Source organism: Polypterus senegalus, unplaced genomic scaffold, assembly GCF_016835505.1.
Source record: "Polypterus senegalus isolate Bchr_013 unplaced genomic scaffold, ASM1683550v1 scaffold_2047, whole genome shotgun sequence".
In the NCBI taxonomy this organism is placed as follows: Eukaryota; Metazoa; Chordata; class Cladistia; order Polypteriformes; family Polypteridae; genus Polypterus; species Polypterus senegalus.
Window position 1 is genome coordinate 1 of NW_024383897.1, and position 16,275 is coordinate 16,275.

Consider the following 16,275-nt stretch of genomic DNA (forward strand, 5'->3'; position numbering starts at 1 on the left):
CTCTCAAGCTGTAGCTTTTTATGAGAATTATTCTGTGCTCCTGTTGAGGTTATCGCTAGTTCTCTACGATTTGGTGTTGCTTAAGCTTGCAGAGTTTGAGGTAAAAACATTCTGCTGGCATCATAATCCTCTTCTTGGTAAATTGTGTGCAGTACTCCTGGCCGCAGTGAAGATGATGCTTCTAGAACCCTGTAGCCTGCATAGCTTAAATCATAATCCTCTAAGTAACGCGGAGGACGCAACTGTCTTCTTGGATAGTTCGCTCCGGCTTGCTGGTTGGAGTAAGGATACGTGTTCCACAGTAACCACTGCAAAATTCCGGCTCGAAGGACCAAAATTGTTGTGGAGAAAGGCAGAAGGCAGACTTGCAATACGCTGTAGTCGCTGTGGTGTGTCGGTTAGAACACAGGAACTAATCCAACCATTTCAGGAACATCGCATTAATGTTGAGATGCCAAAATTTCACATGAAGTAGAACAACTGTACAGGTAGGTGAGTAGGTGTATGTGTGGTTCTAACAGGCAAACAACAAAATAAGACATTTAGTACAAACAGTATATACATGTTATCTCACTATGCTATACACAAATGTCCAATAGGTGGCACTATAGCTTCACACTTTCAACTTAAGGTGTTTGCAATTACAATTTCAATGTGGTAACGTAAGATATTAACCTAACTACTAATTCAGAACAGTTTTCTCTAACTTTTAAAACTTAACTTCTAAATATGTACATAAGCACTTACATTTGGTCAACAACGCACAAACTTAAACTTTCTCTAGTGGCTCCAGTAGTTCCAGCTTTCACGAGGTACATCTAACAAACGCACATGCTCACTACACACACCACGGTTTTCACGTGATCATGCTTCAGTACCTTATTATGTAGCGGGAGTGACCAAGGGAAGGCGACTGGCCGCAGAGAGGCCGCGGAAAGGCAGCGGAAGTCGGGAGGCTTGGTGGTGGAGTCCCCAATGTGTGCGTCCTGGTCATTGGTGGACATCAAGTCTCGGGGACTGGGATGAGTGCCATACCGGAGCCAGGGATCGGGAGGTCTCCAGTCTCGCGAAAGTGTAAGAGGAGGGCAGCTGCAGAGAGCGTCTTGCCTGCTGCTAAGCCCAAATGGGAGAAGCAGGTGAGACGCTAACAGAAACGTTACACCGGATTTGTTGTTTTAAAGATTGCTTCCATGAGAAGATTTTTAACCTCTCGTTTTAAAGGATTGTTTTTTCTTACTGTTGTTTTAACCTCCACGTTTTACCTTTTATGGATTATTTAATGAAGAATTTGGAGCACTGCACTTTACATGGAACACTGTTTTGTTTTGATTGTTTCTTTTAATAAAAGCACTGTTGCACCTTTTGTATACCTTCCCCTTGCTCAGTAATTTGCCTCCATTGACTAGCTCATCGGTGACATTACCGACGGTGTTGGGTTCAAGTGCTTCCAACAGCAATGGGAGTGTGGAGCCAGAACCCACATCGTCACAGGAGATAAAACTAAAAGTGTTTAACAAGCGTACCTAATAAAGTTTAATGTCAGGATTTATTAGCAGCTGATATTGAAAGTGTGGAGTCAGACTGGAGTCACAGGGACCACTCACCTCGTCACAACAGACTGTCATGTGTCACATGGACACACACGGGGACAAACACACACAGCAGGACACAAACACTCAGACTGGGGAGCAACGCTCATCAGCCTCAATAATTAGTTTAATTTCTGAGAACGGAGAATAAAACATTAAAAGACATCACCATATTTTTTGCTGCGTTCTCAATTTTCATTAAAATGATATATATTTATATTTTATATTCTTTTGCTCTTTATTACAAAACTAGCTGTGCTGCATGTCTAAGATGGGTTGAATTCTAAGTAATCAACGTAGATCTCAGTGTTAATGTCTGCAGTGCACCATCTCTGGGAATGTATTTTGAAATGCATGTAGTAATAAAATGAATTGCAATTATCATTCCAACAGATGGTGCATCACTAATGTTTGTAGTAGTACAGTGCATTAATACAAATGTTTGTGATGTGCCATCTGTTGGAATGACAAATGCAATGCTTATGTCTCTGTTATATGCCATTCTATTGGCAGAGCTGAAGCACAACAAACTGCCGTAGGTCTGGACCAGGAGTTGTGTGCCAGCTGGGAGGTTTACAGGCTGGTATGGTGCCCACTAATCACACTCACCCTAACACACATTCTGTCATTAAACTGCTGGCCGATATCAGAGGTGACGTCTGGTGCTGTGGCTCTGTAACTCGATGATATTGATTAGCATGGGAGTCATAAAAGCTGTGCTAATGTTTGTGAGGCGCCATCTGTTGGAAAGACAGAGACAAAGTGACTGGACAGATACACAGACAGACACACAGACACTTGTCCTTTTATTAATGAGGATTAAATCATAATGTCTTAATATCATCAGAACATTCAAAATATGAGATATGATCAGTGGAATTCACAAATCAAAAGTTACCAAATGAACAGATTTGACAAATTACAGTCATTCATATTTTATTTTGTGTGTTTTGATCTTTTTAGTTTAATAAGCAATTCAAATTGTACAGAGTGTGAAGCATTAACAAGCCATTTATCTCTGTGAATGTAACACCTAATCATAATTAACTAAAGATTAATCTAAAGTAAGTATTCTTTTACACATTAATTATTATTAAACCAAACTGTCCTTTAAGGTGATGTCAATATTCTGAATATTTTTTAGATCTCACCAAACACTTCACATCCTAACTTCTCGTGTGTTTAATATGCAGAGAGGCCACAAGAGGGAGCAGTTTGGCTCCAGAAGAATCAGCTGATGTCACAGCCCTGAAAGTCACAGGAATGTCACTAAGGTGCAAGTCACATGACCAGCGTCTGAGTTGACAGCACATGATGAGGGCCACAGGAGCTGACGTGGAGTCGATTATCAGTGACTGGCGATGTGTTCAGTGTGCTCATCGACTTTTAAGTGACATTTTGCCCTGAATGTGCCCACCTGCCCACCCTGCTGACTGACATTTCCATTTCATTAATCCTGAGCTCTAAAAGCCCCCAAGGTCAGCAGGAGACGACATCAACCAACACAAACATCAGACGACAGGACAACATGGCTGTCAGCCTGTAGAGTTTGAACGACTGCCAGTGTGCAGCTGTGACGAGGACCTGAGTGACCAGACAGACCAGTGGCTTTATGAGGTCACACAGCGGGGACTGAAGCAATGGCCGAGGTGACAGGAGAGAGAAGAGGGCAGCAGGGCTTAGGTCAGCAGTGAAGAGCTCATCGGGTGACAACCTGTCTGATGAGCGAATGCTTAAAGAATCAGACGTCAGTCACACATTGAGATACGGATTTGATCAACGAGGAATACAGTCTGTGATCACAGGACGGCCATCAGCGTGTGACGATTCAAAGAGGAGAAAATCAGGAGGGAGGAACAAAACTGACAAACACACAAGTGACACACTCGTCTGACTCACTCTGTCTCAGGTCACTCATCTCACCCTTTATCAACCTGACTCTCTTCTCTATCATCTTCACCCCTCACTCTTAATTCACCTTCTCCTCTTCCTTTTAACCCCTGAGACTCCATGAAGATGACAGATTTAGAAGTCACAGTCGCCATCTGCTGGTGAGGCCTGTAATACACAGTGGGGGGGCTGTCAGCCTGGGCCTTCATTGGCTTCTTCACAGAGACTGATGTCAGGTGACACTCCACTCCTTGAGGGGTCCTGAGGGAAATGTAAATGAATCCTGGGAATGTGTGTGTCAGTGGAAAGATAAAAGTGTCCCCAAGTGTCACATCTGATTGTCACTTTGAACACCGACAGTGATGGTGAAATCAGTCAGCTGACTCGTCTGCTTGAGGTTGGGTGACAGAGGGAACAACAAGGAGGAGGTGCAGTTTAATGTCTAACGTGACACCAAGTGACTCAGTAAAACACCAAACTCCATCAGAATGGCCGACATGTGACTGAGCGGTGAGTCCTCGTGTTAAGACATTCACAGTGAATTCATTCAAAGGTGACAGACCACCAGAGTAACTAATAGAGGGGCAGACAATGTCTGTTCAGAGGCCAGCACTCCAGTCACTTCTGTCACTCTGTGCTCCTTAATAGTCACTGGAATGAGGCTCTTGATACTGAGACTGGCATGTGGTCCTGTTGGAGCAGCACAACTGAAAGGCGCTATATAGACTGACTGACAGGTGACATTCAGTGACACTCAGAGGACACAGCAGTTGGGGTGTCAGCCTGATGGACATGTGGCTGTGACTCAACAGTGACCTCTGCTGGTCAGACTGGTATTTGTAGGTCTGATGTTTCACCACCCCTCACTATGACACACACACCTGATTTGCTACTCAGATCCAATAATAATGAAGACCCTGACAGCCGCACTCGCCCCGCATTCTAATCCACAAATTTATTCACAGAGGTGCTGCCCCCCCACCTATAGTGGAAAATTAATTTTGACCCCAAACTACAAACACAAAGACACCTGAGTTTGTGGGTACATCGAGTGAGTGAGTGAGTTGTGGTAATCACAACTCAAAGACACATGATATCCGATATGGTGTTCCACAAGGCTCTATCCTGGGTCAGCTGCTCTTCTCAATCTACATGCTTCCGTTAGGTCAGATTATCTCAGGTTACAACGTGAGCTACCACAGCTATGCTGATGACACACAGCTGTACTTATCAATAGCACCTGATGACACGACTCTCTCGATTCACTAACACAATGTCTTACTGGTATTTCAGAATGGATGAATAGTAATTTTCTCAAACTAAATAAAAATAAAACTGAAATTTTAGTAATTGGCAATAATGGATTCAATGAGGTTATCAGAAATAAACTTGATGCATTAGGATTAAAAGTTAAGACAGAAGTAAAAAACTTAGGGGTAACTGTTGACTGTAATCTGAATATCAAATCACATATTCGTCAGACCACTAGGACAGCATTTTTTCACTTAAGAAACATAAGTAAAGTTAGACCTCTGATATCATTGAAAGATGCTGAGAAATTAATTCACGCTTTTGTTTTCAGTCGACTAGATTATTGTAACGCACTCCTCTCAGGACTACCCAAAAAAGACATAAATCATTTGCAACAAGTGCAGAATGCAGCTGCTAGAATCCTAACTAGGAAAAGAAAATCCGAACACATCTCTCCAGTTTTGATGTCACTACACTGGCTGCCTGTGTCATTCAGGATTGACTATAAAATTCTGCTTATGGTTTATAAAGCCTTAAATAATCTCGCCCCATCTTATATATCGGAATGTCTGACACGTTATATTCCAAATCGTAACCTTAGATCTTCAAATGAGTGTCTCCTTATAATTCCAAAAGCTAAACTTAAAAGAAGTGGTGAGGCAGCCTTCTGCTGTCATGCACCTAAAATCTGGAATAGCCTGCCAATAGGAATTCGCCAGGCTGATACGGTGGAGCACTTTAAAACACTGCTGAAAACACATTACTTTAACATGGCCGTCTCATAACTTCACTTTAACTTAATACTGATACTCTGTATGTTCAATTCATCATAATAACTATTCATAGTGGCTCTAAAATCCATACTGACCCCAACTCTCTCTTCTGTTTCTTTTTCCGGTTTCTTTGTGGTGGCGGCCTGCGCCATCACCACCTACTGAAAGCATCATGATGCTCCAACAATGATGGATGGATTAAAAGCCTGAAGTCTACGTGACCGTCATCATCATGTCCTTCCATGAGAACCCTAAATACAAAGAGGACTGTTTGACTTATGTTAGGTAGATTGCCAAGAGGGGACTGGGCAGTCTCTTGGTCTGGAATCCCTACAGATTTTATTTTTTTTTCTCCAGCCTCTGGAGTTTTATTTATTTTTTTTTTTCTGTCCACCCTGGCCATCGGACCTTACTCTTATTCTATGTTAATTAATGTTGACTTATGTTTATTTTTTATTGTGTCTTCTATTTTTCTATTCTTCATTTTGTAAAGCACTTTGAACTACATTTTTTTTTGTATGAAAATATGCTATATAAAGAAATGTTGTTGTTGTTGTTGTTGAGTGACCGGTGGAGGGTACTGGTCAGTGGTCACATGGTGTCAGAGGGCTGATTGTTACACTGGAGTGAAGACCAACACAAAACGCTGGATAGAGGGGCTCAGTGAAGGAGATGTTGAACCTGTGCAGGAGGGTCATTGTGTGTGAGACGCTATAAAATGACAGAGAGCCACCAGGCCAGTCCAGATACACACCTATTGTGGGGCTGTAGGGGGCGCTGATTACAGTCTGCTGGTAATTGTGAATCACAGAGTACTGGGAATGAGACCACAGCAAACACCAGGACTTGTCGTTGTTTCCAAGGACACACTCCCAGCTCCATCCTTTCCTGCTCAGTCCTTTATATGCGACTCCAATCCTCATGAGGTCTCCACTGCACTCCACCTCCCAGTAACAGCGAGTCCCAGATAGAGCCTCTCTGCAGAGAACTTGGGCATAACTATCAAATCTGTCAGGATGATCAGGACAATCAGTCTCTGTCTCCTCACGTGTCACCTTCTTGTTCTCTTCACACAGATGGAGGTCTCTGTGTGCCGTGTTGATGTCCAGTGTGAGGGTACAGAAGTCTGAAAGGAGAGAAAAGAAAACGAGTGAAGAAATCTGGGAGTGTGTAACGGGACTGGGGGCGGAGCACAACACAGACAATTAACAAGAACCAATCAGGAGCTGTGAAGACGAGACACTAATAGTAAAGAGCTCATCTGATTGGACAGAATCTGTGGGGGTTAAAGTCATCTCAGTCGTCACAAAATATGATAAACAACATAAGGTCACCATTGAGGTCAGAGTTCTGATGGACTGTCCACACTGACCGCTGGCTTTATTAAATTACATGTTTTATTGTCACAGTCCACCTCTTTAATTTAAAATCAATCAACTGTCACACTTCACAACCACATAAATTATTTGCATAAAAGCTGCAATCAGCATTTACTTTTTTTTATCTATCTATCTATCTATCTATCTATCTATCTATCTATCTATCTATCTATCTATCTATCTATCTATCTATCTATTATATAGTGCCTTTCCCATCTGTCATTGTGTCTCTCTTTCTTTCTTTCGTGTGTTTCCTGTCATCTCTTTTTATTATTTGACTGTCATTCTTATCCAAATTGACTCCCATCATCTGAGATTCCATTGTTTCCTTTTCTTTTCTTTGTCCAATCAGAGCGCAGGCAGGTGAAGTGACTTGCTGAGGTCACACAGTGGTGTCAGTAGTGGGATTTGAACCCACAACCTCAGGGTTTGAACTCCAAAGTCTTCACCACCACACCAGACTGCATTTTCTCCTTCATTTAAACTCTACTTCTTTTTATCTGAGGTCAACTTTACTTGGGTGGTCTCATCGATTGGTGAGCTACAGTCCTGTGGACCCTCAAACATCTTGAGAATATTAGCAGCTGTGCTCACTAACCATGATGTTCTGTGGAGGTGGTCTTGTACTCTTCACGTTGACCACCCTTGGCTGTGTCCTTCTTCATCTCCTCCTCTTCTCTTGTCCTCATTCAGTGTGAGGCACACAATCACACAACACAGCAGAGTGAGGACTTGACTGAGTGACTGAAGACCCCGGTGATACTCATTAGAGGACTCAGTCAGCTTAAGATGTCACGACAGTCCAGTGGGGTCTTTGAACTTCTAAGGACCCCCAATAATTTTCTCTGCCATTTCATTTCTTTTAATGTTTTAAATTTGTGAAGTTGAGAACCCAAAGCAAAGTGTCTGCTCTGTGGAGTAAAGAATGGAGGATGACGAGGACTTTTGTCAGCTTTAACTTATTTCAACTACAATTGTCCTTCATTAGTAAACTAATACGGTGTCTGTAAATACAGTCGTGTGATAAAGTAAGTGCACACCATGATGTGGATTTTATTTTTTCATTTCCTCTTTTAACATTTCTGAACACATCAAGACTCGGGTTCAACAGACAGCTTTGGTGATTCCCTGCCTGAGTCTCTCTATCCCAAAATGCACCAGTCACAGGACCCCCATCACTCTCAGCCCCTCAGTCACACGACACTCAGACTTTCATATCCTAAGCCTGTCCTGCTCTATTAAAACTTCAATGATTTTTATTGTGATGATCCATTCAGTCAAATCACAAACTCACATTTAAAAAAGTCGTCTCTGCTCTGAGGTTCAGGAGGCTGGAGGGCGAAAACTGGAGCTTCATGAGCTGAAAAGAAAAAGAAAAGAGAAGAAGAATGGAAACTGTGAAGATGGCATTGTGGGTCTTAGTTTAGATCATAAACACGAATTACAAATGCAGAAGAGTTAAAATAAAACATTTATAAAATATACAAGGGCTGGCAAATTAGGCCAAATATTGATCTGAATATTCATATTAATAATAAATATACAGGGAGTCAGAGAGTATTGAGACCCCCTCACTTTCTGCACACTTTACTGTGTTGTTGATTTAATTTTAAATGGATTAATGTGCCTTTTGTGCTCATCAGTCTACACTCAGTAACCCATAATGACAAAGTGAGCGCAGGTCTTCAGAAAGGTCTGCACATTTATTACAAATCAAAACTGAAACGTCTCCTTCCTAAAAGTATTCAGACACTTAATTCAGGTCCTCTTTATATTTGACTGCACTTCTCCTCCCCTCAGTTCTGACCTGTCACTCTGTCCCCATAGCCTGATGCTGTCACCAACATCTTCACTGTAGAGATGGCATTAGGCAGGTGGTGAGCAGTGCCTGGTCCTCTCCAGACATTCTGCTTGGTCTTCTGTATAAAGAGCTCAATGTTTGCCTCATCAGATCTTTTAATCTTTCCCTTGATGCTCTCAGCCTGTCATTTGTCTTTTACTCGAGAGTATCTTCTGCCTGGCCAATCCACCATAAACACTTGATTTGTGGAGCGCTGCTGAGATGGCCGTCCTTCCTACAGTTTCTCTCATCTCAACAGAGGACGTCAGAGGACAACTGGGACCTTTTTTGGGAAAGGCCGCGTTTCTTCAAGCGGAATGGACTACATCCGAATAGATTTGGCGCCCGGGTCCTCTATGAAAACATCGCTAAGGTAATTCGTCTATCTTGACTGTCTATTTCTACTGTAAACCCCTTCCGTAATGCTACTGCTTTGCTAGGACATAATGGCTTAACACATTCTTCCGTAAAAGTGCACAACATTAATAATTTAATAACCAATCCTAATGCACGTAAAAAAACTAGGAAGTGCGGCATAAACACCAATAATTTAATTGCAATTACTACTTCAGATCAACAATGCATTAAAACTATAAAAACAGATTATAGATTACAGAAAAATTACACACAGAGGGGACTGGGTGGTCTCATGGTCTGGAATCCCAGCCGTCTGGAGTTTTTTTTTGTTTTTTCTGTCCCCCCTGGCCATTGGACCTTACTCTTATTCGATGTTAATTAAGGTTGATTTATTTTGTTTTCTTATTGTGTCATTTATTTTTCTATTCTTTATTATGTAAAGCACTTTGAGTACTGTTTGTATGAAAATGTGCTATATAAATAAATGTTGTTGTTGTTGTTGTTAACAAAAATAACTTAGTTTTTGTTCTGAATACCAATAACGAGCATAGAAATCAGCTCTGCCCCTCTGAATCATTAAATATGGCACTATTAAATGTTAGAGCTTTAACTAACGACATTTTTTATAAACGATCTTATTAGTGATAGAAAGATTGATTTTATTGTGCTAAATGAAACATGGCTTAATTCAAATGGGGAGGCAGTTTTAATCGAATCTGCGCCTCCGGATTACAGTTTTACTCGTGCAGACCACCAGGGAAAAAAGGGGGGCGACTTGGCAAACACTTACTCGAGCCGATTAAAATGTAAAGATGTTAGTTTTGGTAAATTTAAGTCCTTTGAGTATCTCGCCGTTGTTATCCATGGATATTCTCACGTTCTCGTATTATCCGTGTATAGACATCCTAAATATAACGCGTCTTTCCTTGAGGAATTCTCTGACTTAATGTCAATTTTAGTTATAAACTATGACGCACTCTTAATAGTCGGCAACTTTAACTTTCATATCGACAATCAGTGTGACCAAAAGGTAAAGGAATTCATGAACCTCCTGGACTCTTTTGATTTGAGACAGCTAGTTAATCAGCCTACACATAAAGCAGGTCATACGTTAGACTTAGTGATTACTAAAGGACTGAAAGTTGATCATTTGTAGATCATTGATATTGGTCTATCAGACCATTTTCTTCTACTATTTAATATAGAAATAATGATAGAAAACATTCATAAGAAGCATATTGTTAAAAAACGCTTCTTTGACTCATCAGCAGCTTTAAAACTTACAAACATTCTAAGCAATCAGTCCGTTTATAGTGCCAACTACAATAGTGAGGATAATGTAAATAGTAAAGTGGAAAACTTTAATTCTAAAGTAAGAACTGCTGTTGACATAGTTGCACCTGAAAAGACAGTGAAAAAATCTTCTAGCATTGTTATACCTTGGAAGACCCAAAGAGTGTCTGATTTAAAGAGAACATGCCGTAGAGCTGAGCGTCAATGGAGGAAGACTAAACTTACTATCCACCATGAAATATTAAAAGTCAAAATAACAGAATACAATAACACTGTCCGTCTTGAGAGACGCTGCTATTTCTCTAAGATTATAAATAACAATGCTAGTAATCCCAGAGTCTTATTTTCTACAATTGATCGCCTACTAAACCCAGGTAGCTCAAAGGTATGCCCCCAGAATACTTCCAGTGAAACCTGTGAGAACATTGCTGTATTTTCCACTCAAAAAATTAATGATATTAGAGATAACATAGTATATCTCCCCAACACTGCAGAACCTCCAAAGCCCCACTACTCCGTTATAAACAAATTAAATGCTCTCACCAGGATAGATTTACCTGAATTACATAGTATAATCGCTCAACTGAAACCCTCCACCTGCGTCCTTGATCCAATACCAACCAGGTTTTTCAAAGAAATATCAGACGTTCTAATTGACAATATTCTGGACATAGTAAATTCGTCATTAGATACGGGGTCTTCCCAGGTTGTCTTAAGACTTCTGTAGTTAAACTCCTACTCAAGAAAAATAATCTTGACCCTCTGCCTTTGAAAATTTTAGACCCATCTCTAACCTGCCCTTCTTAAGTAAAATTCTATGGAAGGCAGTCATTATGCAATTAAATGACCACCTCAATAAACCAGCTATTCTTGATAAATTTCAGTCAGGCTTCAGAACAAATCACAGCACAGAAACTGCACTCATTAAAATAGTAAATGTCTTGCGAGTGAACGCAGACAGAGGCCATTTATCTGTTCTCATCCTCTTAGATCTGAGTGCTGCATTTGACACCATTGATCACAACATTCTTAGAAACCACCTTAGTCAATGGGTGGGCCTCTCTGGCAGGGTCTTAAATTGGTTTGAATCCTACTTAACAGGGAGAAAATTCTTTGTGAGTTGTGGTAATCAAATCTCAAAGACACATGATATCCGATATGGTGTTCCACAAGGCTCTATCCTGGGTCTGCTGCTCTTCTCAATCTACATGCTTCCGTTAGGTCAGATTATCTCAGGTTACAACGTCAGTTACCACAGCTATACTGATGACACACAGCTGTACTTATCTATAGCACCTGATGACTCCGACTCTCTCGATTCACTAACACAATGTCTTACTGGTATTTCTGAATGGATGAATAGTAATTTTCTCAAACTAAATAAAAAGAAAACTGAAATTTTAGTAATTGGCAATAATGGATTCAATGAGGTTATCAGAAATAAACTTGATGCATTAGGATTAAAAGTTAAGACGGAAGTAAAAAACTTAGGGGTAACTGTTGACTGTAATCTGAATTTTAAATCGCATATTCATCAGATCACTAGGACAGCATTTTGTCACTTAAGAAACATAGCAAAAGTTAGACCTCTTATATCATTGAAAGATGCTGAGAAATTAATTCATGCTTTTTTTAACTAGGAAAAGAAAATCCGAGCACATCTCTCCAGTTTTGATGTCACTACACTGGTTACCTGTGTCATTCAGGATTGACTTTAAAATTCTGCTTATGGTTTATAAAGCTTTAAATAATCTCACCCCATTTTACATATTGGAATGTCTGGCACCTTATATTCCAAATCGTTACCTCAGAACCTTTAAATGAGTGTCTGCTTAGAATTCCAAAAGCTAAACTTAAAAGAAGTGGTGAGGCGGCCTTCTGCTGTTATGCACCTAAAATCTGGAATAGCCTGCCAATAGGAATTCGCCAGGCTGATACGGTGGAGCACTTTAAAACACTGCTGAAAACACATTACTTTAACATGGCCTTTTTATAACTTCACTTTAACTTAATCCTGATACTCTGTATGTTCAATTCACCACAATAACTATTCATAGTGGCTCTAAAATCTGTACTAACCCCTACTCTCCCTTCTGTTTCTTTTTCCGGTTTCTTTGTGGTGGCGGCCTGCGCCACCTCCACCTACTCAAAGCATCAGGATGCACCAACATTGATGGACTGAAAGTCAAAAGTCTACGTGACCATCATCATCAGGTCCTTCTATGAAAGCCCTAAATACAAAGAGGACTGTTTCATTTATGTTAGGTAGATTGCCCAGAGGGGACTGGGCGGTCTCGTGGTCTGGAATCCATGCAGATTTTATTTTTGTTTTCTCCAGCCGTCTGGAGTTTTTTTTTTCTGTCCACCCTGGCATTCGGACCTTACTTATTCTATGTTAAATAGTGCTGACTTATTTTTATTTTTTACTGTGTCTTCTGTTTTCCTATTCTTTATTTTGTAAAGCACTTTGAGCTACATTTTTTTTTTGTTAGAAAATGTGTTATATAAATAAATGTTGTTGTTGTTGTTGTCTGAAGTTCGGTTTTTGGTCACCTCCTTGGCCAAGGCCCTTCCTTCCCAGTTACTCAGACTGGCCATCTCTTGAAAGTGTCCTGGTGGTTTCAAACGTCTTCCATTTCACAATTCTTGAGACCGCTGTGCTCCTGGGAACACTCAAATCTTTACAAATGGCTTTATCTCTTGTGCTGATCTACTCCTCACCACAATTTGATCACAGAGGTCTACAGAAGGTCCTTTGAACCCCATGGCTGGGTTTTTGTCCTGACATACAATGTCTTAAATATTCTGTATTTTATAAATATTGACAAGCAGGTACAGTTCTTCACATCTTCAGAGGTCCATCTAGTTAAGAAATCCCACCCTGAGTCATTAGGGTGCTGCTCCTGCTAACGTCATCACTTCAGTGAGTTCACAGGCCACAAGACGAGTGACGTCACTTCCACAGCCCTCTAATTAAGCTCCGCCTCTTCAGTGACACCACTATAAAATGTCACCAGAAGTGGGTGTTCATTACAGATCTGTGACTGAGGAAGACGGAGCTCCGACTCACAGGTGACTTTAACTTGACAGCCTTTGATTGCAGCAGACGTCATCATTGTGCTCCGTCTTTGTGCTTTTTATTTCATCTTCATCATTAAATGGGGTATTTCAGGGTGGTACCCCAACTCTTTGTGCCCACTCTCTCTGCTTATTTCACAATACACACATACAATAAATGACTAATGTGGTGGACGGCTGTGATGGACCCTGTTCCCTTGGCTGCTTGACCTTAGTTTGTGTTTAAATGAATCGCTGTCTTTATGTGTAAACGCGTCGTAATTCATAATTTATAAAGTGTTTTTTACTCTGAGGCTGCACTCACTGAAATGTTCAGGTGGTCCTCAAGTACTCAGAGTTCTGACGCAGTCCTACAATTTGCTTATCTTCAAAACTGAAATATGTCAAATAAAATGCTTTTGGTGTGTAAACTCCTCTTAAATGTCGGTGGGAGACACGACTTCTGAGCAAACAACAGCACGCATATAAAACACGAGAGCCCAGGGGGAGCACTGCTGAAAATGGATGAACGTGAACTTTTAACGTGGACTCCATCCAGCAGAATGTAATGGACAGCAAAGACAGCAGGAGCAGATTGAGATGTTCTGATGTTATAAAGCACTGACGCTGAGCTCAATTTGAGTCCATTAACGTCTTCTCTGTTCTCAGATAAACAATTCATTTGTGCTCTGAGCCGGCTTAGCCATTTAAAACACATTTCTGTTCATTAATCTTTAGGTGAGCAAAGCAAAGGAAATAAAAAGAATCTCAAAGTTAAGTGAAAAAAGGACTTTTAGGAGAGTATATGGAAAAAGTATAAGGAGTGTAACATTTCAAGTTAAAATTCTAAAACATCTGATTAAACACAGCTGATTATTTAGAGAGTTTGTTATCACTCAGCTAATCAAAGTGAAAGGCGCTATATAGTAAAAATAATAAACAGCAAAGGATGGCAGATAAATGTTAAAGAGCAGATCTTCTTCAGTGTCCTCTTATTGTCACTCTGGTCCCCCTAATGGACTTCAATAACAAACACAATGTCACCAGACGCTGTACCTGATGGAGTCCTTGCCATGATGTCCCACTGACTGATCTTCTTCAGACTCTTTGTCAGACCTGACAGCTCCTTTCTCAGGTCCTCAGATGAGAACTCAGCGGAGACAGTGAAGCTCAGCCAGTCTCCATCAGCAGGAAGGACACAGCGAGAGGAGAAAGTCTGCATCAGGAGAGAAGAGGGGACAAGATTTCAGAAAGAAGACATTAAAAAGTAAGTAATGCTGATAAGAGGGGCTCTTCTGAATGAAGGATCAGTGTGGTGGGCAGTCAGCGTGGGTTTAGATGGTGAGAACGCCTGTCATTGACTTGTTGGTTATTTAGGAGAGAATATTTGGTGGAGTGTAGTGGAGCATCAGAGATTATCAACCTTAACTATCAATGAGCTTTTCACACAGGACTCCATGAGAGGAGAGTCAAGGGATCACAGTCAAGGGACTGAGGGGGCAGGTGTGTCCAGAATTGACTTAGCACACAAAACAAGGCGTTCAGCTTTTTATGGTTCTGAGTCAAACCTAATTAAATTAAATTAAATGTAAAGACTAACACATGTAAGGAGAAAGCTCTTTAATATGATTATACAATTGAAGGTCTGCAGCTCAGAAGTGAGGAAATCCTGAGATCTTTTGTGTCTTCATCACCATCGTCATCAACCATACAAATGAGAGAAAGCTACGGCAAGTGGAGTTATTTAGCAACCACCATGTGTGGAGTGTAAATCAAGAAGAGAATCTCCCTAAAGTCTGTGAAATACAGTCAACATCAGGACTGTTGTGTGGATTGTGAGTTAAAAGTACATGAGAAAGATGAGAGATGAGAGACGGGACTGGACTGTTTGGTCTGAGCTGTGAAGAAATGCTGAAGGATTTGAATCTCATCAATTTAAGGGATGGAGACATCAGGAGGTAGCCTGGCAGAAGAGTTGGCACCATCCTTTATTAGATGTCATCTTTTGCACTTCATAAAAAATTCACTTTTTCATACAGACAGCTGTTGATTCATCGATTTGTCATGCAGTTGAAGTTACCAACTTTGAGATATTTGTAAAAAAGAATATTTGAAATGTTAAGGAAATATGAAAAGATGTTTTGTGTTGGGCTGAATGGTCTGTTCTTCTCATGTTGTACAAACTCCTCAGATCTTTTCAAATTTCTCTCTAAATGTTCTCCAGTCCCACACATCCCAGTCTGATCAGACTCCCTGTGAAGTGTCGCTATCACCTGTAGGAAGTGGAGATGGTCCTTGGTCTCTGAAAGCTCCTTCAGCTCATCTTCTCTCCTCTTAAGCTCCTCAATCTCCTTCTCCAGTTGCTCCATGACTCCTTCAGCAGATAGATAGATAGATAGATAGATAGATAGATAGATAGATAGATAGATAGATAGATAGATAGATAGATAGATAGATAGATAGATAGATAGATAGATAGATAGATAGATAGATAGAAAATGGCCCTCATAGAATCTTTTTAATTAAAGATTTATTATTCATAAAGTTGTATTCCAAATACACAGACACTCTATTGATCCAAACAAGCCAATCCAAAACATAAAAAGTTTCCAAAGAGAATGAAAACACAGCTGTTAAAGAAGACAGCACAGGCTGAACAATCCAGAAAATCACAAAATCATAAGGCACAGCTAAAAGAACACAAGAAATCAACAAACTTGCAGAGCACATTCACAAGGAAACTGTTGGAGACCCTCGGCGTTTATAGGGCAGAAAGGTATGGTGATTGGCAGTGACTGGCAGATGGTCCACCACTTGGTGAGCCACACAAAACCACATGGAACATA

At 40.6% G+C, this 16,275-nt stretch overlaps 1 protein-coding gene across 1 annotated transcript; it reads right to left on the reverse strand.

The window, feature by feature from the left end:
* Positions 1 to 6,054: 6,054 nt before the first annotated feature.
* On the reverse strand, positions 6,055 to 15,739 carry LOC120521636 (tripartite motif-containing protein 16-like). The gene is made up of 4 exons (XM_039743124.1): positions 15,703 to 15,739; positions 14,486 to 14,645; positions 8,177 to 8,242; positions 6,055 to 6,629 (listed from the first exon to the last, which is right to left on the reverse strand). Exons 2-4 carry the CDS (start codon positions 14,502 to 14,504, stop codon positions 6,088 to 6,090), a joined length of 627 nt encoding a protein of 208 aa, XP_039599058.1. The 5' UTR covers positions 14,505 to 14,645; positions 15,703 to 15,739; the 3' UTR covers positions 6,055 to 6,087.
* Positions 15,740 to 16,275: the final 536 nt, after the last annotated feature.

Bases quoted from the DNA above. Each gene is read 5' to 3' on its own strand.
- LOC120521636 (XM_039743124.1), bottom strand. The intron at 6,630-8,176 runs GTGAGTTTGTGA...CTCTCCTTTCAG, and splicing joins CAGAGACGACTTTTTTAAAT to ACTTCTGTACCCTCACACTG.